Genomic DNA, 26,481 nt, shown 5'->3' with positions numbered 1-26,481 from the left:
AGGTTGGCTTGCAGTCTGCCTAGCCACTTGAACTCCTCTAGAGCTGGAATTGCAGAGTCCCTACATGAGAAGAAGTGAACAAAAGTAATATTTGGAGCAAGGAGAAAATTGTCATTTTTTTCCAGGCTTTATAAAAAAAAAAAGGAAGGAAAAAAACCCAAAAGAGCTGAGCAGTGCTGCATAAGAAAACCTTTCAGTAAGAAATTATTTTGAATCCATTACTTATTTAAATTAGGTTAAATTCTGCTTAAATCACGTAAGCTTTTGCTATTGGGTTTAAGAAATTCTAGAACCATCAGATGTAGGGGGCATAGAAGATTTGCAGACCCGACTGCCATCCCAGGGTATACTGGAATACCCTGGGGAATGGGGTAGTTGGTTACAAAGAAGCTGGTAAACAGACCTCTAGAACGCAGCTTTTTTCCTCCCTGAACTGGCTATTGCCTACCTGAAAATAAAGTGGTGTTCTCTCTGGGAATACACTCCTGCAGTACTTCCCTTTTAGAAAGTTTTACTCAGACCAGTAGAAAACTAGCATGGCCGACAGAATTAGGAAAATTCTAAACGATGTGCAAGAGTGGACTTTTGCAGAGTTATGTTTCCCCATCCTTATAGGAGTTGCTCACACTCCTCTAGTGTCATCAAGGGAAGGGAAGTACTGTTACAGTTAATTGTATAATGCCCAAATTGCCTTATCCAAACATACACCTCTACCCCGATATAATGCTGTCCTCAGGAGCCAAAAAATCTTACCGCGTTATAGGTGAAACCGTGTTATATCGAACTTGCTTTGATCCACCGGAGTGCGCAGTCCCGCCCCCCCAGAGCACTGCTTTACCGCATTGTATCCAAATTCGTGTTATATCGTGTCGCGTTATATCGGGGTAGAGGTGTATTTAGAAGTAACCATTCTATTACAAAAAAATCCAGTAACTTTCTGTTGGAGTGACAAAGCAAGTTTCTTGCCCAGAGAGGTTTACCATCCTTTACTGCTCTTCTCTATAGATATCTGGTTGACTAAGAGGCATCTTGGACATTGAGTGGCTCCACAAACAATACACCAGGCTTAAGATACAGACCACTTCATCCACTATATAGCTAGCTTATATTACAACACTTTTCTCATTTCTGTAGACTTGAAGGAGGCTTCCTTACATATAGTTGCCTTAAGACCAGGGTCACATCAAAATAATGTAGTTCCATTTCACTCTGTGCCATGTAGAGTATTCATGAATGTATTCGATACTCGGATAGGACCCCCCCACCAAACTGAGGTTCTATATTTTTGTCCATTATTTCTTATCCTGATATGAGATAGAATAAAGGAAGTGGTGTTGAAAGTGGTATCAGATGTAGCAGTTCAGTGACAATAGTTCATTCTAAATTTAGAAAGCCAATCTATACCCAACACAGAAGGTTAATACTCTTCTGTGGATTTATGAAAACTAAGTGCTATGCCAGTTGATCATTTCAAAGATCAGAATGAAGATAATCTCCAGGTTTCCTCTGTAAGATGTATAAGAAGCTTTTATAAAGCAAGGGAACTTGGTCCGTTGAGCATGGATGGTGGTTGGCAGTCTACTTCACCTTGTGAGCAGAGGTTTTTGCAAGAACTTCGCAAGATCACCACTTCATCTAACGTTTACAATGCCACAGAATATTAATACAGTTTTCCAAGCTTGCACAGACATTGTCTTTGCACACAGGGTTCTTCAAGAAATGGTTGGACTCTGAACCATTCTATACACGATGTTTTAGAGGTGTGTTACCACTCTGTTGGATGGGGGAGGAGTGCTATTGAAGGTTCTTACCTGTCAATATTTCTTAGAAACTTGAATGCACCTTGATCCAGGCACCCCTCGGTTTTTAAAGGATATATATATTTGGATATCAACATTTTCATTCTGTACATAGTTCCCACACTGAGCAGGTTTTCCTTTTTTACACCCATACATATCTAAATGTTCTGCTATGCATAGAATTTTTTCTATTTTTGGAGCTGAAACTAGTACAGTGATGCCTCTGGCTGCCTCCTTACTCTATGATAATGGACTCAGCCCAACTGCACAGGGTACGGGGACCTGCAGTCTTCTTTTAAAACAAAAACTGACCTGTGAGAATTTCTTAATGTAAAGATACCATCTCTGTAGTATTCTCACCTCTGGGTCTCAGCTCACCAGTGAGACAGACAGAAGTGCAAACTTAATTTTTTGAGGCATAGCTTCCAAAAGAGTAATCCTCAGATCATTAGCCTGAGTTGACTTTAACAGTTGATCACTGGGCCTCTGTCTGTACCACCCAGCTTCTCTCTAGTCCCAGCTAGGTAGCTTCACCACTGAAGCATCCTGAAATATATTTTCCACCAGGGATTCCAGCACAGTCCCCAGTATCCTTTGGTCTCAGTGTTTGAAGTCAACACTACACACTTATAGCTTGTTGGAGGCTACACAACACCTCTATGAAATGAGTGGATGTCTTTCTACAGAAGGCAATGAAGTCAAAGGCCACCCTTCGTTCTTTTTAGTCTGTCTTGTCCTTCTGATCCATCTCTGAAGGGAGGGAAGATATGCCTCACTTAAAAAGCAAGCTTTTATGTCAGCAGCTGACTTCTAAGGTGCTCAGGGCACTCTGCCTCCATATCAGCAGCAACATAAAGGTTTTAATTTTCCTTTCAATGAGCACCAAACATTTTTGAGGGTTCTAGAATATATTGCTAGCCAGAGTTTGCCAGGAACTCCTGTTTTTTGGAGCCATACTGTAACCTTTTGTCCTGGGTATAATGTGGGTCCTAAACATATTCTGTAGAGCCAAAAAATTAGGTTTTCTTAAAGTCCTATTGAATCCCTCCTCTTACTCAGCCAAGAATGCTTTTGAACATACTCTTATTTGTGAAAGATACTATCGGAAATCCAGACTCATGCCAATGAGATAGGTGGGATTTTATTCTACATGCTTCCTGGTAATTAAAGATGAGGAAACTTCTGTGTCATGGATCTCAGGGACCCAAATTGGTTTTTGGCCAGAGAAATTCTAGATAGGCATGATGCATCCTGGAGGAACTCTTCTAAATTAATGCTGATGCTTAAAATGGTAGATAGAAAAAGATTTGAGCTATAAACAGGGAAATGTGGATCTCTTTACCTGTTCTTCACCAGCTTCTTGACCTCTGAGATTAATTTAGACTAACTTCATCCAACTACATTTGTCAGTTATTTTGGCATCTCATGAACCAGTTGACCAGTGTCACTGTATCACCTTGTTTTCAGGTTCTTGTGGGAATTGACTCTTTTTTGGAAGCCCTTTGTGTCATGAGAGATTAATATATTCTGCCAAAGATACTACTAACTCAAAAGGAGACTTCATTATCTGAGACTCCATTTTCTTAGGTGGGCATCCACTTTTCTAACCTCAGGTCATAGCAAGTCTCATGCTGTAGTGATTATTGATTGTAAACCACGCTTCACCAGAATGAAGTCGTGCTATCTGAGATTCTCCTCAAGGTGGTGATGGAATTCCACCTTAATGAGCCAGTTTTGCCAATTTTTTCCACATTCACATGTGTGAGAGCCTTTTCTGTCTGCTTGAGAAGTTTTTAGTGGTTCTACTCTGAGCTACTTAGATCCTGACAGTCAACCCAACTTGACAAATTCCCACGGCAGTGCTATCACGTAAGAGGATTTTATCTAAATATTTCTGTGGTTGCGTCTCACGTTGCTGCAAATTGACTAGCCTAAAGCTGGAAACCCATGTCAAAGTTCATTCAGTCCAAGACATAGCTGCTGCCCTGCTTCAGGTTTGTTTCCCTTCTCAGATACATGTCAGGGCAGTTACATGGTCCTGATCTCTATACGTCTTACAAAGGTTTTAATTGATTTGGCCTCTAGGACGGAATTCTGCTTCAAGCCTCCGTCCTACAGAAACTGTTCACAAAATAGAGGAACCTATACTCGTTACCTGCTTGTTTTTGTCATCTGATGTATTTTAAAAGGTTCTGAAGTGATAGGCCTGATTCTTAGGTCTTACTCCATCTTTTAAAAACAAAATACACCAACTTGTTCACATAGTGGGCATTGTCTTAGTTTGTTCGGCCAACGACTGTATTATTGTTACTTTCTTTGGGGACATTCAGTTACTTTGACTCAAGGTTTAGAATCCTGCCCAGATGGTATTTACAGGGAAGTACAACAATAAGGTACATATTTCTTTTTTGGACTTGAAATAATCTTTTCTATTGCTGCGTAGGTAATATAACCTGTTGCTGTTTTTAGAATAATTAAATTATGATAAATGAACACTACGAAAATGAAATTTTGTACTTTCATTCTACCAGCAGATGGTTACAGCAGTTCAGACTCCTATACTTCAGATCCAGAGCAGATTGGAAGCACTGTAACTCGGCAACGGTCAGTAGAGTAGTAACAAGAAATATTAAAGGTTATAAAGCACACTTCCTCCCTCCCAAATGATCTTTTTGGCTGTTTAATAACTAGCATTTAAAAGGCCAAATAAAGATTCATGGTGGCCATTATTTTAACAATCAAAAGTGTAGGCAACCTGTTCCCTAGTGATATATGGTAGAAGTGTATCAGTCTGCCCTTAATATGTATAAAGTTAAAATTTCTGGTGCAGCAGAACAGCACTGCTTGATTACAGTGGCAAGCCTGGAATTGGCTAGTCAGCTATTATTCCATGTTCAGTCATGAGAACATTCTACTTGATAAGTCCAGAGAAGAGCAACAACAATTATTAAAGGTCTAGAAGACATGACCTCTGAGAGAAGATTGAAATAATTGGGTTTGTTTAGTCTGAAGAAGAGAAGACTGAGGGGGGACATAAGTTTTCAAGTACATAAAAGGTTGTTACAAGGAGGAGGGAGAAAAATGGTTCTCGTTGTCCTATCCTCAGAGGTTAAGCAGCAATGGCTTAAATTGCAGCAAGAGTGGTTTAGTTTGGACATTAGGAAAAACTTCCTAACTATCAGGGTAGTTAAGCACTGGAATAAATTGCCTAGGGAGGTTGTAGAATCTCCATCATTGGAGATTTTTAAGAGTAGGTTAGACAAACACCTGTCAGGGATGGTCTAGATAATACTTAGTCCTGCGTTGAGTGCAGGGACTGGACTAGATGACTTCCCAAGGACCCTTCTGGTTCTACTATGCTATGATTTACTAAATAAGAACATCATATATAAAAGAGGATTTTAAAAGCACTGAAAATCTCCAGTATGGAGGCGGGGCTTTATACAGTAGGACTGGAAATCAGTGTTGCTGTTAAACAGCATAGGATCAGTTTCAAAGTTATATCTTAAAACTAAAATAATTAGGGTGACTTCATGTAGTAAACATTATGAAAACTGTTAAAATAACCAGAAAGGGTTTGTAATTAACTTGTAGTGTTTTCCAGTGTTACTTAATTGCAAAGCTGATTCTTTGTCTACTTTTATATAAATCTTTACACTACTGAGATGGTGGTTTTTGTTGATGTAGCCATAGTCACTTGAGGAGGTGATGTTGCTACACAGACAGGAAAATCCCCTTCCATCGGTGTAGGCTGCATCTACATCGCGGGGTTATGCTGACATGGCCTCTGTAGTATAGACTTACCCCCAAGTTTCTTTTTTAATGAGCGCACCAAAAGTACTCTAGACAAAAAATCTCATTCAGATAGTACTACAGCAACATAAGACTTCATCTCTCTTTAACCTCATTCTGAGTTTGGGCTTATCAAACGGGGGGTTGTGACCCCTCAAGGGGTTGCGAGCTCTCAGCCTCCACCCCCAAACCTTGCTATGCCTCCAGCATTTATAAGAGGGTTAAATGTTTAAAAAGTGTATTTAATTTATAAAGGGGATCACACTCAGAGGCTTGCTGTGTGAAAGGAGTCACCAATACAAAAGTTTGAGAACCACTGCCTAAAAGGTGTAAATCTTTGCAGGATCTGCATTTGCATTTGGATCTTGACATTACTAATTATGTCTTGCATTTGTAAGAGCTTAAAATTCATACAAAATAACAAAACACCCAAGAATAAGGGCAGTATTTCTCAAGATCCTAAACAAATGAACTAGGTAATAGAAACTTCAGATGGAAAAGCTAGCATTCACATCTGCAAACATATACTGACACTACCTCAGCTTGATCATGTTCAAGCTGACTTGTATATGAGTGAGGCAGAGCCACCAGAAATTCCATTTTCTTTAACACCATCCCACTTAACAGTAGAAAACAATTCCTATTCAGGCTATTGACAGAAACTTACATGCTTCACAAAAGTCCTGATCATAATGACTTCCAGTCTAGGTTGGATATTGCATACCTTCTCCTGAATTAACACTTGGGATGTCTACTGTCCGACACTATAGGCTTCCACAAACATTACAGTAGGTAATAAGAGTGCAATAAGGAGGGCTAATATGGATTTTGAAGAGGAAATAAAGGTATAAAAACAAATTCAGTTATCAGAAGCGGGAAACACCAGTCTCTTGATTTAAAAACTAAATTTGGCTGGGGGAAAAGGAGCTGGTAGCAGCTATTAATCTTGAAACAAGATTTCTTCATATAGATGTTTTGGGTTGCACTTTGCAACTGAATTTCTACTGTTCTGGCTGTCTAAGCCTCTACAGAGGTTTACTTGTTTTGCAGGTCACATTCAGGAACATCTCCAGAGAACACTGCACCACCCCCACCCCCTCCTAGACCTCATCCTTCACATTCTCGATCATCATCTTTAGATATGAACAGATCCTTTACAGTTACTCCAGGTAGGTATATTATACATCCTTGTGTTTGCTACTTTGTTTAGTACATATTTATCTTAAACAAAAAAAAATTTCTCTGGAGAAAGTGTTAACTTTAAATAGACACCATTAGGTTTGAAGTGAAAGGCTTAAAGTGTTAAATCTACTAATTGCTTTTATTAAAATTTAGACTCCCTTTTAAAGGAAAACAGTGGCTTAATCAACAACTTAATTAAAACAGTAAGTTCCTAGATAAAATGTCAGTACATGAGAGGCAGTGTAGTCAAGTGAATGGGAGCCACGAACCCCAGTGAAGCAACTGAGGACTGCACATTCCAAATTGAATGTGCTCAAAATTGAAGCAGGTAGGAGTTATTGACAGATGCAGATTCAGATGCAAAAGGGTGGTAATAGATTTATAGCCTCAGAGAATTCTTACAGGCAACTTACTGTTTGTTGACAGAGATGCTGTCTTTATAATTTCAGCTCATGATCTTAAAGCACTGTACAAAGGTTTTTCTGCTGGGAAAAAACCTGAGGTGTAGAGAAGTTTACACAACAAACTAATGATGTGAGGAGTAGAACCCAGGTCTGATTCTCAGTCTCTTGCTCTGTCCTTTTGCCAATTTTGTGTTTGACCAAAGAGGCCACAGTATTGTAGCCTTATCTGTAGTTATGGTTTGATTTAACCAGTTACCTGCCCCAAGGTGAGGGCTTACACCTACTTTAATCTGTGAGAGTTCAGCCCACAAGATTGACTATAGCGGAGAGGTTATCAACAGAAGGGGGACCCCATGGTGCACAACCGAGGCTATCTAGTGCTCTTTCTGTAATAAGTTCTCTTAATAGCCAACCATACAATACACACTGCAGTCTGGTAAAGGAGACACCAATTCAGAACATGTAATATTTGGATTACTCACACCATGCCTTGGTGAAAAACCCCAACTGTTAATCATCACCACCACCATCGTCATGCTGACGTCTCTCTCTCCTCCTCCTCCTCCTCCGCTCCCCTCCCCCCCGCACCCCATAGGGGCACAGGCCAGGGTATAGCTTTTATGATGTGTTACACTGACACCCACTGGGCTTCATACATATTTAGGAAGGTTTTTACCCCTTTTCGTTACTTGAATTTTCACTCCCCACTGCTTTTGAGGTGCCTTGTTTTTCATAGGTTAATTCATTAGTTCTCATACTCATTAACATTTGTCATCTTATCACCATAGTAACAGTAACGTTAAGGACGTTTCTAACAGTTCACCTTGACTACCAACGGTTATCTTGTGGTCTCAACTAATCTCTAGTAGACATTATTATCCAAACTCAGTAATTATTTTCAAAACATCAGGATATCTCAACCAGACACAAGTTTAGCAGGCTTATCATCAATTTACTTATACTAATTTACCTTTGTAATGTAGCTAACTCATCCTAAGGCCTAATTTGGCTATGCCTGAGACCTGTTATAAGTATTAATTAATGTTGTATTTTACCTCTGTATCTTAAATATAACTGACACCTTTTATCCTTGGCTACAGAATAATTGTGGTGTCACTCACTGAAGGACAGTCCTGGTTATGATAGCTTGTGCGCAGATAACACAGCTTATTTTCATGTTGGCAGAGTGGAAAACTAAACACGTTCATCATATTTGCAATGAGCATGTCCTAACCTATGGAAATAGCCCTGTCATCCAACTGTCATTCAGAACCTATGTCTCTTCACAGGACAGCAACAAGCTGGAGTTGTTGCCTACCCCCCTGCAGTGCCTCCAAGACCACCGCCCTCACAGGTGAAGTTGACTTATTCTGTTACACTATTTAATTTAAAAAAAATTGTATCTAATTCTTTGGCCATGTGCAGTCTTTCAGTCTGTTGAATTTTTAACTTTACTCTAAAATATGGGCAGCAAGGAAGCACATAAGGCCGGTCTTTTGGAAACATTGCGGGTATGAATGTGTACCAGAGCTTTCAAGCCTAGGCTTCTGCCACCTTGCAGGGCTTCCCCAGGAAGATGAGGACCTGCTCCTAGGGAAGCAATGGACTAAAAGGAGACATTGAGGCCTGAAGTACTTTTCCCCTGAGGTCAAGGGGAAGTGTCTCTGGTCCAGGAGCCACATGGGGGAGAGGTGGGAGGCAGAAAGTTACAAACTTTTGAACACCCTTCCCAGAATAATTCCTGGGTAGCAGTACAGAAATATGCTACACAAATACTGTGGCATGAGTTGGGGGTGGTGACAGACACCCGTTGGCAGAGGGTCCCTTGTTCTTTGTAAAATCTCACCTGAAACCTGACAAACTCACTGCACCAAACACATGTCTGACAGGATATTTATCCATGAAGAGTAACATGTAAGCTATCTACTGAAAGCATGTAACTTGTCAAGACTCAAAATTGAGATGTATGTACGGGTAATATTTGTGGAGTAATGTATTTATCTAAAGTATGCTTTATGGACTTGGAGTAGAAATTAGTCACCTGAGTGATGTCTCAATGATGATCCATCCATTTAAGCAAGAGGGAGTTGCTAATCAGTCCCTAGTCAGCTGGCTAGGCAATGCAAGGTTCTATTGTCTATCCTTGCCACATTCCCAAAACAGTCAATGGAACACCATGAGAGACCATGATAAACAATCAAAACCATTTAAAGGTAGAAAAGAAACTCTACAACAAGGCAGGAATTCACCCTGCCTGTTTTCAGTATGACATAGACCTTGTCTACGCTACAGGTTACTTGGTATAATTTACGTAACTCAGGAGTGTGAATAATCCACATGTAAGTTGTATTAACCTAAGCACCGATATAGACATTGCTATGTTGGCGGGAGAGCTTCTCCCACCAACATAGCTACCGCCTCTCACCGAGGCAGGAGTTAAGCTCTCCCGTCAGCTTAGAGCATCTCCACCACAAGTGCTGCATCAGTGCAGCTGCACTGCTGTAAGTGCTGTAGTGTAGCGAAGGGCACTGTGGCTCCATCACTGAGGAAATCCCTGAAGGAGCAGGGAGCTTCCATGAAAGCTTTTATCCTGGTTCTGGTGAAACCAGCCAGCTCTGCAATGGGCTCATGTTTGTGGGGGAAGCCTACTTTAGTATATAGGAAAGGTAACTGGATAAGTGTAAAATCATTTAATGGTTCTGTTTTGTGTTCTAAGCAGTTGCCACCATCATTTTCTCACTAGTTAAATCTTTATTCTTTCTTAAATAAACCTATTTTGATTTATTAGAAGAGCTCACAAGTGCTGTGCTGACAGTAATGGTGGTTTAAGGTAAAACTGGTAAATTATGGTACACTGCACCTTTGATTGCAGAGGATCTGAAATTTCTGTGATTAGTCAATATTGGGCTGTATCACAGGGGAATGATTCAAAGGGATTCAGGGATTGCAGTGCAGGTATTGTTAACCTGCCCGGCAAAGGAAGAGCTGGCAGCATCAGGGAGCTGTCACCCAGCTACCACAAGAAAAGACTCCTCGTTGGAGGCCAGGGTAACAAGGTGATTCATAGTTCTGGGTACCCTGAGAACCGTCACAGGTGGCATATACAGTTTTAAGTACTATGAAATTTTTGCTCACATTCACGTCTCCAGTACCTTGCTTTGTGGAAATTACTCACTTCCCTCTTCCTATTAGGGGAGTGCACAGTGGGGGCGGGGGGCGCGGTTCTGGAGCAGTGCATGAGCTGGATGGTGGTGCATGTGACTAGCAAGTGTGAGAGTGTGTTGCCAAATGTTCTCAATAGATCAGGGAATCTTTTTTGGTTTATCTTGTGCATTTCACAGCATTATGGGAAGTCACTTCCAGTTATTGACTATTTATAGTCATTCTCCCTGATTAGTTTTGTGGGCATTTCACAAACCAATGGAGCGAAGAAAAACATTTTCAAAAATAGGGAATGCTGTTACAAAACCATCAAAAATGGCAAGTGGGGGAAGGGAAGGTGCAATAGCTGAAGCTACTTTTAACTCCTTTCTTTTAATTGACTAAATTTCAGGTGAAGATGTCCCTTTAATATTTCAAGGCTCCTCAGTTAACTTGTGACAATGAACAATTAAAATTAGATTAAAGGAATATGTACTTTCCTTTTAATTGAAGAAAAAAAAAAAACTTTAAATCTTAAAATACCTCTAAATTATGTTAATCCTTTACTAATCAGGTACAACTCAGCTGAAAGCAAATTGAGCACAATATGAATTGCTCTTTCACTTTGAATTCAGGTTTGACTGTGTTTTGTATTTGTTTACCTCATTCATAAGATAGTGTAGCTTCATATTTTGTCCCAAATAGTAATGAAATCTGAACATGAGGCAGTATATCACCTGTGGGCCAGTCCTGTCTCCACTTCCAAGCCTAAATAACCACCTGAAGCCAAAAGTGTGGGTTGAGCCTGACTGGCTAAAACATTTTTTTAAGAGTGTAGACAAGGGTTTACCGCAAGTGCCAAGTAGTGTCTAAAAATGTGTTGGCTAGCACATTTAAAATATCACCTATTCTTCTAGTGTTCACAGGGTCCGACTTAGTACATGGAGTTTAGCAACTACCCCAGGAAGTTTCCTGGTGACACAGCACAAAGTCCTATTTAGTTGTTAGCTCCAGGGATTGCCTCATAGTTATAGCTAACATCAGCATCAAATATAACCTAAATATTTAAAATGGGTTCTAGGTCAAATTCATGCTAGTTCATATTGGAATTTTTAACAAAAAACCTGCCTTCATGCATAAGCTTAGTTTTAAAAATGTTTTGACGTGCACTTCGTCATGTTATTAATTAGCATGTCACAGTAGAAAGGTTTTATCTACTTTACTACCAGCCACCCACCTTACTTTAATATTTAAAGTACATTAACCTTGAGACTGGGATAGAGGATGGAAAAAAAGACTTTTCAATTTGCCTTCCCCAAAGTGACAAGCTACTCTTCTAGAAGTAGCAGTTTGTGAGCCTCTAGCCACTTATATCAGTAAATATAAACTGGGAATCATTCATTATACTTAGTTTTTGTTTTTCTTATAGGAATTGAGTTGAAAGTGGTTGTTGCAAACTAATCCTAAAAGAATGCTTAACTTCTTAGAGATGACACAGAAAGGGGGTCAAAAAGTCTTATTAATACTAAGATAAGTTGTTAATAAACATGTATATTCAAAATAGGAGACAATATAAAGGTTATACTTCCCCTAATAATTATCCTTCATATTTCTACTTCTCGGGGGAGAGCATTGTATAATTCCCAAACTATTTTAAAAACAAAAGGTTAAAATTAACAAGCTGTAGGCTAAAAAGCCACAAGATACATCCGGGAGTGCTTTAAATGATTGGTGTGCTACTTTTATGCTTGAAGGCACTCTTCCATTGGTATCAATCACAACTCTCCCAGGCAATGAACCAACATTTTGCTCCAGTACACCTTGGTATTGCTGCAGGGTTTCTCCTCTCTCACACTGTTCAATTCTGAATTGTTGTGTAGCCTTTAGCCTCCAATATTCCATCTGCCTTTTTTTTTTTTCGTCTTTCACCTTCCTGCTGTTTCAGTTGAGCTCCAGAAGAGCACTTTGGAGGAAGGGTAGGTTTTATCCGTTCAAAGAGATGTACACTTGGAAAAATGGACAAAAAAACAGTTTAGGAGAAAGGAAAGAAGTTTAACTTTACCACTGATAATTTTTGTACCATTGATAATGGGCGACCAAAGTGTTCTGCCCCTTCTTACAAATGTAGTCATTTTGTACTTGTATGATAAGAAGCATGTTTGTTCCAGTGACAGGACAGAAACTTCCAAGCGTTATTACAAGTCTAAACAAAGGCACTAATTTCTGCAGTAATACATTAATTAAATAATTGTCCTTGGTTAGCATTCTTGCATAAAGTCTTGTTTGGACAAGATTTTGCTCCTATGTTATGTCAGTTATTTCAAGAACACAGTATTAGTAATTACTGTCATCTTTGTTTTGCTATAGGGTGCAGGTCCTCATGTGCATCGTCCAGTGGATGCTGAAAGCCTAATAACTCATACCAGTACCTCACCTCAGCAAATACCAGAACAGCCAAATTTTGCAGACTTCAGCCAGTTTGAGGCATTTGCTGCATCAGGTGTAAATGAAGAGGAGGAGGATGAAATTGAAACACATTCAGAAGTCTTGCAGGTCAGTGTAAATGGATATAGTGTAGACCACTTAGTGTTATAGACTGGTGTACCCTGTTAGTTACACCCAGCAGACCTTGCATAAATCGCTTCCTGCCTGTTTCCCTGTCCACTGTTTGTCTGTCAAGCCTGTTTCATTTGTAAACTCTTTTGGGCAGGTACAATCTTATTGTGTGTGTGTTTTTTGTATAATGCCTAGAATAATGGGGCCCTGATCTTTGTTGCAGGCCTGTGAGTTACTATAATATAAATAATATGTAACATCTGATTTAGATCAGAAGAGTTTCAAATAAGTCTTTATAAGTTGGTGGTCTCTTTATACTGAGGTTAGCTCCAGTAGCAAGAGGTTATAATTTACGGTCCAACAATCCTCTCTTGTTGCTGCCTCTCATGAAACGTAACTTTCCTACATGTCTCTGGTGATGTGATCTTATTGCAGATCAGAAATAGTGAGAGTAGTGTGGTTTAGAGATTTACTAGACGGTGCTGGTAATCAGCTACAGCCCTTTCTCTCCATCCCTGAGTCTTTAAAGAGGACTTGTGCTCACATAAGAGACTTGAGAATGTAAACTGTGTTCATATAACCGGAGAACATACCAGTATGACACACCTGGCTATCATCCTAATTGTAACAGAATTAAATATTTGCGGAACCGTACAGAGTTTCTAAACTGTCTCATTCTCTGTAGGTTGAAAAACCCTCTGATTCTGCAGGCTCCCTTAGAGTTGCCAAAACAGATGGCAGAGTTGAAGACAAGGCAGCTGCTAGTGTCCCTGTTAATGCGGTATGTAAAATGAAATTTAAGGGGAAAGTGTAGGTTTTAACACATAGAAGAATGTGTATTAGAACAGTTGCCAGTTAGTGACTGCTACATCTGAGTTTGCAGAAGCTTCCATTTGAACTCAGTTTTCAAAGGCTCAGAACGTCTTGAAATATTTACATTTTTGGCTAAAATATTACATGCTTGCTGGGCTGGTTCCATCTAAAATTATGACAGTAGAAGCTCACTTTAATGAAGGTAGATTGCTTACATGTAATGATCAGATTGTTACCAAAATTGATTCATACAGGGGTTATTTTTAGGATTTTAGTCTATAGGGAACAGATGGCTGGAGCTGTTATCTTTTTATTTAGTAGTAATTGACCTTGGGATGGATGGGTGTGTGTGTGTGTGTGTGTGTGTATATATATATATATATAATCCATCCATCCCAAGGTCAATTACTACTCCCTTGAGATGAGTTATTCTCATGCAGTTTTTCTGATGCTACCTGAGAGAACTCAAGTAGACCTGTTATGAGTCAATGTTCTCAGAACTCATACAGTAAATAAATTAATTTCACAGAAAGTTTTGCACAGCCAGTTTATTTGAGTACAAATATAGTTAATTGTGATGTGTGCTTATGGGCTGCCTTTTGCCTCCCAGGGAAAAGGCACCACACCTCTTGCTCCACCACCAAAGCCTATTCGCAGAAGGTTAAAATCAGAAGATGAGCTGAGACCTGAAGTTGAGGAGCATACACAGAAAACAGGTGTCATAGCTGCTGTTCTTGCTTCACAGCCATCTATCCCTAGGTAACCCAGGATGAGTATGAATACATCTAATATTGGGAAGTTCACGTTGAAACAGCAAATAAAACTGTTAGCTTACGGAAGAGCTACAAGCAATTTTACAATGTGTTGAATAACTATTAGTGGCTATAAATCAGATATATAAAACTACTAAGGGAGTCAATATAAATATTAAAGGTTGAGATATACCTAATAAGGCACTGCAATTGTTTGGATGAAAAACTTACTAACATTTTGCAAAATACATTGACTATCAAAAGTGCTCTGTAAATGTTAGTGTTGTATTGTTAATTTTGAATAAAGTTGGTGAGTATGGATGGTCTTGAACTTAAATGTGCAGTTTTCATATTCTCCTTTACCCTCAAGTCTCTGCTAAACAAAATCAAATTAAATTAAAGTCAATCTGGTATTGTTTCAGTAGTCTGGAAGGTGTAAATTTATTATAGCAATTTTAGAATGTAATTCATTGTCTTTGTTCTGTAGGAAACTGGTATGCAAAGCTTCTGTGCAAACAAGGCTAGTGTACTATGTGTTCTAGTCTATAGAAAGGAAAATAAGTGGGAAGAGTCACTAAATTATGTAAAAAAGTGTCCTCTGTACAGCTCTTGCTGAGCACTTTAAATAGGGACTAAGGAATTGAGTAGACTTATCAAAGTTATTTCTTGGTGTGCTTGGCAGTGAAAAGACTTACAAAAAAACACTTAATATATCCTCAGGTCCGTGGGGAAAGACAAGAAGGCAATTCAGGCATCAATTAGACGCAATAAGGAAACGAACACTGTTTTGGCCAGATTGAATAGTGAATTACAGCAACAGTTAAAGGTAATACCATCATTCTCTTTGTATGTCAGTTTCTGAGGAGTAAGTGTGTGCACATGTGTAGGCTGAGATAGCATAGTAATGGGGCCATTTAAGTTCCAAGGTAGAGATCTGTGTGTATTAACACACAAATGGTATATGGGAGAGGGCATAAGAGAGAGCTATTTAAAATGTTAAGCTGTTTTTATACATAAGTGAATAACTAGGTAGGCATTAGTACTGCTGAAAAGGATCTGTGGATCACAAATTAAATATGCACCAGCAATGTGGTACAGTTGCGAAAAAAGCTAATATTCTGGGGTGTATTAATAGGAGTGTTTTTATAAGAGGTAATTGTCTCACTGTACTTGACACTGATGAGGCCTCAGCTGCAGTAAAGTGTCCACTTTTGGGCACCACGTTTAATGAAAGATGTGGCCAGATTGGAAACAGTCCAGAGGAGAGCAACAAAAATAAGTGTAGAAAACCTGACGTATGAGGAAACGTTGTTAAATAAATAAATAAACCTAAGCATGTTTAGTCTTGAGAAAAGATGACTGGGGAGACCTGATAAGTCTTCAAATATGTTAAGGGCTGTTATAAAGAGAAAGGTGATTGATTAATTGTTCTTAATGTCCCACTGAAGGAAGGATAAGAAGTAATCATCTTAATCTGCAGCAAGGGAGATTTGGGTTCAGTATTAGCAAAAACTTTATAAGGATAGTTAAGCACTGGAGTAGGCTTCCAAGGGAGGTTATGGAATCCCTGTCATTGGATGTTTTTAAGAACAAGTTGGACAAACACCTGACAGGGATTGGCTAGGTATACTTCGCCCTGCCTCAATGCAGGAGGCTGGAGTAGATGACCTCTCAGGTTCCCTTTCAGCCCTACATTTCTATGAGTCTGTGGCTACATCCTCACTACGGGGGGGGTCGATTTAAGATACGCAAATTCAGCTACGCGAATAGCGTAGCTGAATTCGACGTATCAGATCCGACTTACCCTGTTGTGAGGACGGCGGCAAAATCGACTGCCGCGGCTCCCAGTCGACGGCGCTTACTCCCACCTCCGCTGGTGGAGTAAGCACGTCGATTCGGGGATCGATTGTCGCGTCCTGACGAGACGCGATAAGTCGATCCCCAAGAGATCGATTTCTACCCGCCGATTCAGGCGGGTAGTGTAGACCTAGCCTGTGATTACAGGAGATCGCTATTTGCAATGTGCTCTTGTGGAACTCTGAAAATAGAAAGGACAAGAAAATTAGTTTGTGTTGAAGTGTTTCTACAAGATGCCTTCTTGTTTCTAATTATCTTGATATTACTGATTAACGTGCTGTTAAGTATAGCAAAAATAAGACTACAACAATTATTAACTTGTACACTTAATATCACTATTCTGAGATGACGGTATTAGGAAAACTAGCAAACGCACTTAGAAGTGCATTTGTGGTTTTTTCCTCAGCCTTTGGGGTGGGGGGGAGGGGGAGAATCAAATCCTGAAACATGTTAATGAAATGTAAAGCACAAAACACTGATTCATTTCATGAGCATGTTATTGGGGGGGGGGGGGAAAGGCACAAAATATCTGAAATGCAAAAATTGCAATTCAGTAAATAAACACAAGAAAACAGTCACTAGTCTAACCTAACTAGTTAAATTGCTCACTGTTGTCTTGTGCTTTACCTTTTGAATTTGTCTTTGGATGCCAATGTACTTTTACCTAATTTATGTTTTCAGCACCTCGTCTTAGTTATGAATTTCATACTAAACCAATCCAGATGCTAAACACATTGAATTTATACTATGCTGGCTAGATAGGAGTGCAGGTCATTTAGAAAACTGAGAAGTCTGAATTCAAATCTGTATTATAGTTCTTTAAAGACAGTTGGGATGGGTGAAATTCACTGAAGACAAACTTCAAGTTCATGAAACTTTAACCAAGTGAAATTCTGCCTCACTCTCTTCTCCTGATTTTATTTGAAAATATCGTATGTATAAATTCATGTCTACTTATCCTTGCCTAGTATTTGGGTGGCACAAAAAGGAATGCAGCCTGCTAAATGGCTTTATTTTTTAACAAAGGTCTCATTCATAGTGTGCAGAATTCACTAGCCGAGGCTCTGATTCAGCTGAAGGGAGGGGGTTCTTGTATTCTTTAGAAAACAACTTGAAGTGAATGCCCAAAGCTGATGCTAACATTTACCTTATTTTGATCACTGTAAGAATTTTTTCAGAATGTTCTTTCACTTTGGACTGTAAATTGAAAATCTTTCCTTTCCAGGATGTTCTTGAAGAGAGAATCTCCCTGGAAGTCCAACTGGAACAGCTTCGACCCTTCTCTCACCTATAAGCCAATTGCCGTTAATTGTGAATTTACTAAATTTGGAAAGGGGGATTGGGTTCAAAGCCTATTGAAAGACCCATTCATTCAGCTCAATGCGCTCTATTCAACATTAAATTTTGTGATTCTGTTCTGTCCAGTTTGTCCATCTTTGCATTTAAATATTTTAACTTCAATCAAAAAAATCAGGATAACTTTTTTCCTTGAATGTTGTGTATCTTGGCACTGCCTCCCCTGCCATTTCCTTGGGAGTGCATGATCTTTCTGGTGGAGTTGAGTTTGCACAGTTTCAGTGGCCAAAACTTCAAACTGGAATTAATTACCTAATGGTTTCTATATTTCATGTCAAAGAAAAGGACAGCTTATCAGTTAACTTTTAACATTAAAGCAAACATATACCATAAATGCCTCTTACACTGCAGCATTTGTTTTATTGTGTAAAACAGGAAAACTAATCTGGTATGTGAACCAAAATTGATCTCCCAAGCCACCTTTCACAATTTAGCAAGTAATTCACAATTCCAGAAAGCCTGCCTTTTTTGCAATAAAGTAGCTCCCTCAGGCTGCCACAGAGTTTCTTGCAGGCTACCTTGCCATATCATCTAAATTTGGTTATTTCATCTTCGTTTCATACTTTGTGCAGTATGTGACCAGATTGCCAGGTGTTCACATTTTTCCACTCATGATCTTGATTCAGCCGCATGCATATAAATGACCTATGGTACAACTGATACTATACGTAACAGACCTTCCTCGGTCATCTCTTCTGTGAAAAGAATTGGGTGTTAATTCCCAATGTATTGATTGCACATTTCCTGAGCACTACCTGTAAATGCATGCTTCACACATTACTTTTTATTAACAGATCATATCCACCAGTCTTTACTGTAACAGATTGTACTGTCAAGTAATGTGTCAATACCTCTCTGAACTTCTAATTCCCAGCCAAAAAATAAACAGTTTGTTTCTTAGGACTTCTGGGTTACCTTCTGTTACCTTGTCTCCAGGCCTTATTCTTCTGGCATATAGACAGGTTTCACTATTAACAAAAAGTTCCCTGAGTGTATCCTGTTATTGGGGTTGATGTACTGTATTAGGTTTTGTTGTATATTGTATGATACACACCTTTTGATCTCATATGTAAATTTGCATTAATTGCTGACTAACAGCAGATATTCTATTTAATGGCTTCTTCTGGCTGTGGGATCATAGATGTTAAACCGCATGGATGTATCTCAGCAGAATCAGAACTAGCAATTGTGTGATTTTTTACACCAATAAAACAGCACAATATTTTAATTTTGTTGATTCATCTTTAACTGGAACTTGTAACTCTCACAAATCTGCAGGAATATATTTTTTAATCTTTTTGATGGCAGTCACAAGGAGCAGTAGATCCCTTTGTTCTTCTAGTTTTCAGCTATTGGCCATCTTGGATTTTCTTGAGGCTAGCCTTCATTTATGTTAATATAGCCGCACAAACTGTGTCTCGTTTCTAGAGTACAAGCATAAGGGATGCAGTGTGGTGCAGGATCTGCCACTCACCTACTGGAAGACCTTTAGTAAGTCGTGTTACTACTTTGTGCCTTAGCTTCCCCATCTGTAAAATGGGAATAATGATGCTGACCTCCTTTGCAAAGCTCTCTGAGATCTATTGATGAAAAGTGCTAAGGTAGAATGGATATTATCTTAAATTTAGAAATAAACTTAGGCATCCTGTATAAAGGCAGAATGCAGTGTAACTCTTGGGTGAAAGAAGGTCACTAATAAATTACATTAACTAGATTTCTGTGACAGTACCTTCTGAATGTAATCACACTAAATGGATCAGTTTAGAAGCCCCTGACCTTCCCTGCTTCACTGTTGGTTTTAAATTAGTTTCTTAACCACATTACCAATTGATTATTGAAAAGAACATTTTAAATCAAATTTTCCACTGTATATGCTATTTACTACTTGCAGTTCTGTTTGGACAGTGAAAATAGATTAGTATGTTTCCCTTTCTGATTGCTATACATTGACAGGATACTTGCAGTTGTTAAAAATACTGTGGGGGAATTTTACCATTTTTAACACCTGTTCCAGTTATATTTTTTGAAAATGTCATGGAAACATTACTGTTTTCTTTTGAACATAAGCAAACTAGCATTCCTTAACATAGAAGTAATGAATTTCACATTGTGAAATGAAAAAAGTGGATCTTTTTATTTGCATGTAGGTGGATTAAGATTTCTATAATGAATAACTTGTTTAAAAAATAAACTGCCTATGTAGAAATCACACTTGCACAATATGTTGTCAATTAGTAGATTAAGTGTCAGACTAAATTTAGTGAAATCAGGTATAAGCGAAAAGGAGAAATGCAAGGCAACCCAGAAAAGTGAATCGTCTAAGATCACTTCACCATTGTAACTAATTATCAAGTAGCCAGGTAACACTGAAAGACCATATGCTGCACTTTCCAACTGGGTCCTCTGGTACAATCAAGGAACATGATTCTTTAAAAATTGTATGCATGTAATTGTCCTTGCAGTTTCGTTTATAAAATAGATTTAAAAAAAAAAATCATAAGACATTCAGACCTTTGAATTAAATGTAAAAAAACTTTTACTTTCAAATCCTAAATGCATGTATGGATCTCAATGTCGCAAATCTTTGCAATGGAATCAACAAAATTGTACATCAAATACATCAAATTAAGAGCTTAATTGCAGTAATACCAGTTTTATATCTAGGCAGGAGAAATAGGATGACTGTTTTTTGTTTTTTTTAAAGATTTCTTGTGATTTATTTTGAATGCTCATTATGTGAACTTTAAACCAAATTTTTAATTCAGAAAAAAATCTGTACTATCTAAAGGGCTAGTTTAATTTCTCCTCTTCACTACAATCTTTTATTTTAAGAACATCAGATTATGTGGTGGTCATCAACATTTAACTCATCTAAAAAGTAATGTGGGCAGGATTTATATTCAATAAAAGGGAATTCTGTCTGATTCCTAATGGAAGTCGGTGGGATGCAAAACATACCGGTAATTGTTTTAATATTCCCTCATCAATCCCTTCTGTCTCCCATTTGTTTGTTCTAGCTACCTGTTGCATCTTGTTATAATTAGGGTGACCAGATATCCCGTTTTTATAGGGACAGTCCTGTTTTTTTGGGACTTTTTCTTACATAGGTGCCTATTACCCCGCTACCCCTGTCCCATTTTTTCACAGTTGCTATCTGATCATCCTAGTTATAATCCTAGATTGATTGTGAGCTCTTTGGGCCAGAGATTCTGTATTTGTACAGTGCCTAGGACAGTGTGGTTGCAATCTATGATGCTGCTGCATGCTACTGCAAAGTGAGTAGCTTGGGGAATAAATAGGGGAGGAAGGATAAATGCAAATACAGTTCGTGTACACACATTTGTTTGCACACAGTATTTTTCTTCAAACTGTTTGGAAAAACTAAACTTATTACAGGCTGCTATAACAAGCAGCATCAATTTCTTGATCTGATTTTTCTCTTCCCTCTAGCACTTCCCCCCATCTTTTCCCTCTACTAATTTGCCTCTTTTCTTCCACCATTCCTGGTGCTTGAATTGTTGCTTATTTTCCCTCAATACCTATTCATTGTCCTCTCCCATGACTGTTTATCTACAAAATAAAACTGGATATGTGAAAAGCCTTTTCTTTTTTTAAAGGCAATGCTACTTTTAAAGACTGTCAGTGTAATAAATTATTCTTCATGCTTTTTCTTGTCCATCTCAAGGGTCCCTCATTTTCATCCCAAAGGCACCGATTCCGTCTTACATGGACTGGATTTTTCTCACTTATTACTGAAAAATACATCTGACATCCAGAATAGAGAATTACAAAATTAAGGTTATAAAATGTTATTTACACTAAAGGAATGAATCCACAGCATTTTTAAATTTCCTACATGAATAATTTTTGTCCTTCATTGAGTCTGCCATACATTCTGGTCTTCATTTGGGCCTTGGTAGGTTGAGGTACACTTCTCCCACCTCTAATGTATGCTCATAAGCCTTGTTCACTAAGGGCTTGTATACCTAGCAAGTTCCTGTATTGCAAGCCAGGGTATGATCTATAGGGAATCAGCTTACCCCTCAGTAATGTCCTGTGTGGTCACTGCTTCAGTACAGTGGAAGTTCTAGAGTGGGGCCTAACGTACTGCTAAGCCGCACTCTGGAGCTTTCACGGCACTGTAGTAGTGTCCATATTGGACATTGAGTGGCAAACTGGAACACTGTAGATTCACACCTTGGCTTGCTGTGCAGTAACTTGCTGTGTAGACACACCCTAAAAATACTTTACCAAAATACACTTACAGAAGAATTTGTCTTAATCTGCTTGTTAATAGTAAGCACAAAATCTTATCATTTTACTGAGAAGGAAGTTCTTGAGAGGTAATATTTGAAGCATTGTATGTCTTAACCTTTAATGAACACATTTCTATTCCATGAAACCAAAACAAATTGCAAGAATTCCTTGACATTAGGTTCCTAAAAATGTAAGAACAGACCCAGAGCAAATAGTAATTCTAGGGGAAAGATAAGGAGCCGTTCGTTCATGTAAATTCTAAACATAACTTACCTATTTTTGTTACTATGGTGCTTAAATACCTTCTACAGCAGTCCTTGTTGGGTGATTTCAGTTTCAGCTACAGAGTTATACTTCCAAGAGCTATATCTCTTTGTAACCTCTAACAACTTATTTTATTTCCCAGAGCCTGTATACTTTATTACTCATATTGCTGTACTAATTATTTTTAGTACAATTTTCACTCAGTGAGGAATTATGTGAAAATGCAGGACTTTGGTCTTTAATAAAAATTGCAAAAAGTAAAATGTTTCTATCTCCTTAATGGCCTTTGAAACTATGATACAAGGAATTAATGGGTAGTATATACCGAGAATATACCAGTTAAAGGTCTTGGCTACACTTGCGAGTTGCAGCGCTGTAAAGCCGCCCCCAGCGCTGTAACTCACTCCCCGTCCACACTGGCAGGGCACTTACAGCGCTGTATCTCCCTGGGTACACCGCTGCAGGTACTCCACCTCCCCGAGAGGAATAGCGAGTATTGCGCTGCGGCACCAGTGTGGCCGCTCAGTGCGCTGTGAATGGCCTCCAGAATTATTCGGCAGTATCCCACAATGCCTGTTCTAGCCACTCTGGTCAGCAGTTCAAACTCTACTGCCCTGGCCTCAGATAACCGACCATGTGACCCACCCTTTACATTCCCTGGGAATTTAAAAAAATCCCCTTCCTATTTGCTCAGCCTGGTGTGGTGTGGAGTGCTATCAGCGAATCTTTCCAGGTGACCATGCCTTCACGCGCCAAACGAGCCCCAGCATGGAGCAATGGCGAGTTGTTGGACCTCATCAGTGTTTGGGGGGAGGAAGCTGTCCAGTCCCAGCTGCGCTCCAGCCGTAGGAATTACGATACCTTCGGGAAGGTATCAAAGGACATGATGGAAAGGGGCCATGACCAGGACGCCCTACAGTGCAGGATTAAAGTGAAGGAGCTGCGGAGTGCCTACCGCAAAGCCCGCGACGCAAACGGGTGCTCGGGTGCTCCCCCCGCGACCTGCCGATTCTACAAAGAGCTGGATGCGATACTTGGGGTTAACCCCACCTCCACTCCGAGCACCACCATGGACACTTCAGAGCCGGGGTGGGGGGGGGGAGAGGAGGAGGAAAACGGGAGTGAGGGTGGTGGGCCGGATGGAGACACCCCGGAATCTCTGGAGCCATGCAGCCAGGAGCTCTTCTCGAGCCGGGAGGAAGGTAGCCAGTCGCAGCGGTCGGTACTTGGTGGAGGACAAACAGAAGAGCAGGTTCTTGGTAAGCGTTTTTTTTTCCGGGAAGGAATTTTTTCGGTGCGGGCTCTTTGGGAGAGGAGGGTTAGGCATGCATGCCTAGATGCGGAATAGTGCATTGATGTGGTTTATCACATCGCGGTAATCGGCCTTGGTAATCTCCTCGAATGTCTCATCCAGAACGTGTGCAATGCGCTTGCGCAGGTTTATCGGGAGAGCCACCGTGGTCCTTCTCCCAGCCAGGCTAACGTGTCCGCGCCACTGTGCCGCGAGGGGCGGGGGGACCATTGCTGCACACAGGCAAGCTGCATATGGGCCAGGGCGGAAGCCGCATTGCAGTAGAAGACCCTCCCTTGCTTCCCAGGTCACCCTCAGCAGCGAGATATCGTCCAGGACGAACTCCCGTGGAGAATGTTGGGACAGTGTTCAGTGTAGCTGCCCCCTGAAGCTGTTGGCTCTCCCCAAGGCACAGAAACCCAGAGGACAGTGCAGCCCTGAAACAATCAGTCCCCCTTACTCACCATTTTGAGGCTCCCGTGAGATGTGCGCTCTGTTTCGGACGGGAAAATTATGCAGTTGTGTAGACCCTGTGTGTTTTCTACTCCTTAAGTGCGGGGGAAATCATTACTCTGTCTGGTATAAACAATGCTGCCTCCGTTAAATGTTGCATTTTGCCTATACAGCAGCATCAACCTTGAGACCTGAGCCATCCCTCTTATCGCCTGCTCAGAGACTGCAAAGACTCAGGAAGAGACCGCGAAAAAGCAAAGAAGACATGCTGCAAGAAGTGATGCGGCAATCTATTAAAGAGAATGAGAAAGCACAGAACTGGAGGGAGAGAGAAAGCAGGATCCACCAGGAAAACGCAGCGCACCGGCGGCAAGGCACGGAGCACCGGCAGCAAAGCACGGATCGGCTCATAAGCATCTTGGAGCGCCAAGCAGATGCTATCCAGGAGCGCGTAGCCATGCAGAAAGAGGAGCAGTACCTCAAATGCCACCCCCCCACACACACACACAGCCCTTGTCCCAAAACTCTTTCTGTTGTGCCCCACGGTCACCTCTAACCCACTTTCCCCAACTTCCGTGTTCTTCACGCCACCCACTGCCTCCAACACCAGTATCTTCACCACCCAGCCCTGAAAACCACGACCCTTACCCTCTGCACTCAACCCCCATCACTATGCAGTATAGCTATCCTGAAGTGCAGCACTCCCTGCACAGCACACCAGACAGGACATACGCGAATCTGTGATTGTACCGTTCCCCACTCCACCCCCTTGTTTCTTTTCAATAAATAATTTTTTTTTCTTTTCAATAAATGGATTTTTTGGCTTTGAAAACATTCTTTATTATTGCATAAAGTAAAAGACTCCTTAGCCCAGGAAATAAACAGGCACTGCAAGTCTGCTTGTCTGCTTACCAAACACCGATTCCTAAAGATTGGAACTACTGCACTTCATTCCCGTGCAGGGCACCAGCTATCACTGCTGGTTTTCAGCCTCAAATTGCTCCCTCAAGGCATCCCTAATCCTTGCAGCCCCACGCTGGGCCCCTGTGATAGCCCTGCTCTCTGGCTGTGCAAATTCAGCCTTCAAGTGTTGAACCTCGGAGGTCCATGCCTGAGTGAAGCTTTCACCCTTCACAAATATTATGGAGGGCACAGCACGCGGATATAACCGCGGGGATGCTGTTTTCGGCCAGGTCCAGCTTCCCATACAGAGATCGCCAGCGGCCCTTTAAACGGCCAAAGGCACACTCCACAGTCATTCGGCACCGGCTCAGCCTGTAGTTGAACCGTTCCTTGCTGCTGTCAAGGCTCCCTGTGTAGGGTTTCATGAGCCACAGCATTAACGGGTAAGCGGGATCTCCAAGGATCACAATGGGCATTTCGACTTCCCCTACCATGATCTTCCGTTCTGGGAAAAAAGTCCCGGCCTGCATCTTCCTGAACAGCCAAGTGTTCCGAAAGATGCATGCGTCATGCACCTTTCCGGGCCAGCCTGTGTTAATGTCAATGAAATGCCCACGGTGATCCACAAGTACCTGGAGAACGATAGAGAAATACCCCTTCCGATTAACGTACTCGGAGCCTAGGTGGGGTGGTGCCAGAATAGGAATGTGCGTCCCATCTATCGCCCCTCCACAGTTAGGGAACCCCATTTGTGCAAAGCCATCCACTATTTCCTGCACGTTACCCAGAGTCACGGTTCTTCTGAGTAGGATGCGATTAATGGCCTTGCAAACTTGCATCAACACGATTCCAACGGTCGACTTTCCCACTCCAAACTGGTTTGCGACCGACCGGTAGCTGTCTGGAGTTGCCAGCTTCGAGATTGCAATAGCCACCCGCTTCTCCACTGGCAGGGCAGCTCTCAATCTCTTGTCCTTGCGCCTCAGGGTGGGGCCAAGCTTCTCACACAGTCCCATGAAAGTGGCTTTTCTCATCCGAAAGTTCTGCAGCCACTGCTCATCATCCCAGACTTCCATGACGATGTGATCCCACCACTCGGTGCCTGTTTCCCGAGCCCAAAAGCGGCATTTCACGGTGCTGAGCATGTCCGTGAATGCCACAAGCAATTTCGTGTCGTACGCGTTACGTGGCTCGATAGCATCGTCTGATTCCTCACTCTCACTGTCACTTTGGATCTTAAGGAATAGTTCGACAGCCAAACGTGACGTGCTGGTGAGATAAGTCAGCATACGCCTCAGCAGTTCGGGCTCCATTTCCCGCAGACAGATCGCGCTGCACAGAAACCGTTGAAAGATGGCGCCAGAGGTGGACGGAAACAAAGGGATTTCTGGGATGTGAAGCGATGCATCACGGGGCGTTGGGACAGGACCCAGAATGCCCTGCACTCACGCCCCCTTCCAACAGCCCACGGCGCCAGAATGGGAAGAGGTGCTCTGTGGGATAGCTGCCCATAATGCACCTCTCCCAATAGCGCTGCAATTGCTGCAAATGTGGCCACGACAGTGCGCTGGGCAGCTGTCAGTGTGGACAGACTGCAGCGCTTTCCCTATTCAGCTGCACGAAGTCAGGTTTAACTCACAGCGCTGTACATCTGCAAGTGT

The 26,481-nt window shown here is 40.9% G+C and overlaps 1 protein-coding gene across 5 annotated transcripts in view; it reads left to right on the top strand.

The window, feature by feature from the left end:
• REPS1 (RALBP1 associated Eps domain containing 1) overlaps window positions 1-17,716 on the top strand; it is a 119,494-nt gene extending 101,778 nt beyond the window's left edge. For 3 of the 5 annotated variants that reach the window (XM_065400385.1, XM_065400383.1, XM_065400382.1), the window contains 8 exons: window positions 4,331-4,403; window positions 6,642-6,760; window positions 8,467-8,531; window positions 12,686-12,871; window positions 13,560-13,655; window positions 14,298-14,446; window positions 15,160-15,265; window positions 17,522-17,716. In XM_065400385.1, coding sequence (XP_065256457.1) covers window positions 4,331-4,403; window positions 6,642-6,760; window positions 8,467-8,531; window positions 12,686-12,871; window positions 13,560-13,655; window positions 14,298-14,446; window positions 15,160-15,265; window positions 17,522-17,590 — 863 coding nt within the window. In that variant the 3' untranslated portion in view covers window positions 17,591-17,716. The remainder of the gene's footprint in view (window positions 1-4,330; window positions 4,404-6,641; window positions 6,761-8,466; window positions 8,532-12,685; window positions 12,872-13,559; window positions 13,656-14,297; window positions 14,447-15,159; window positions 15,266-17,521) is intronic. The other 2 variants (XM_065400384.1, XR_010561281.1) reach the window with 2 other exon arrangements.
• The last annotated feature ends 8,765 nt before the right edge of the window (window positions 17,717-26,481 follow it).

The sequence above is a fragment of the Emys orbicularis genome, chromosome 3, assembly GCF_028017835.1.
Source record: "Emys orbicularis isolate rEmyOrb1 chromosome 3, rEmyOrb1.hap1, whole genome shotgun sequence".
Lineage (NCBI taxonomy): Eukaryota > Metazoa > Chordata > Testudines > Emydidae > Emys > Emys orbicularis.
The sequence above is the reverse complement of the archived record's forward strand: the minus strand, read 5'-3'. Positions and strand labels throughout refer to the sequence as shown.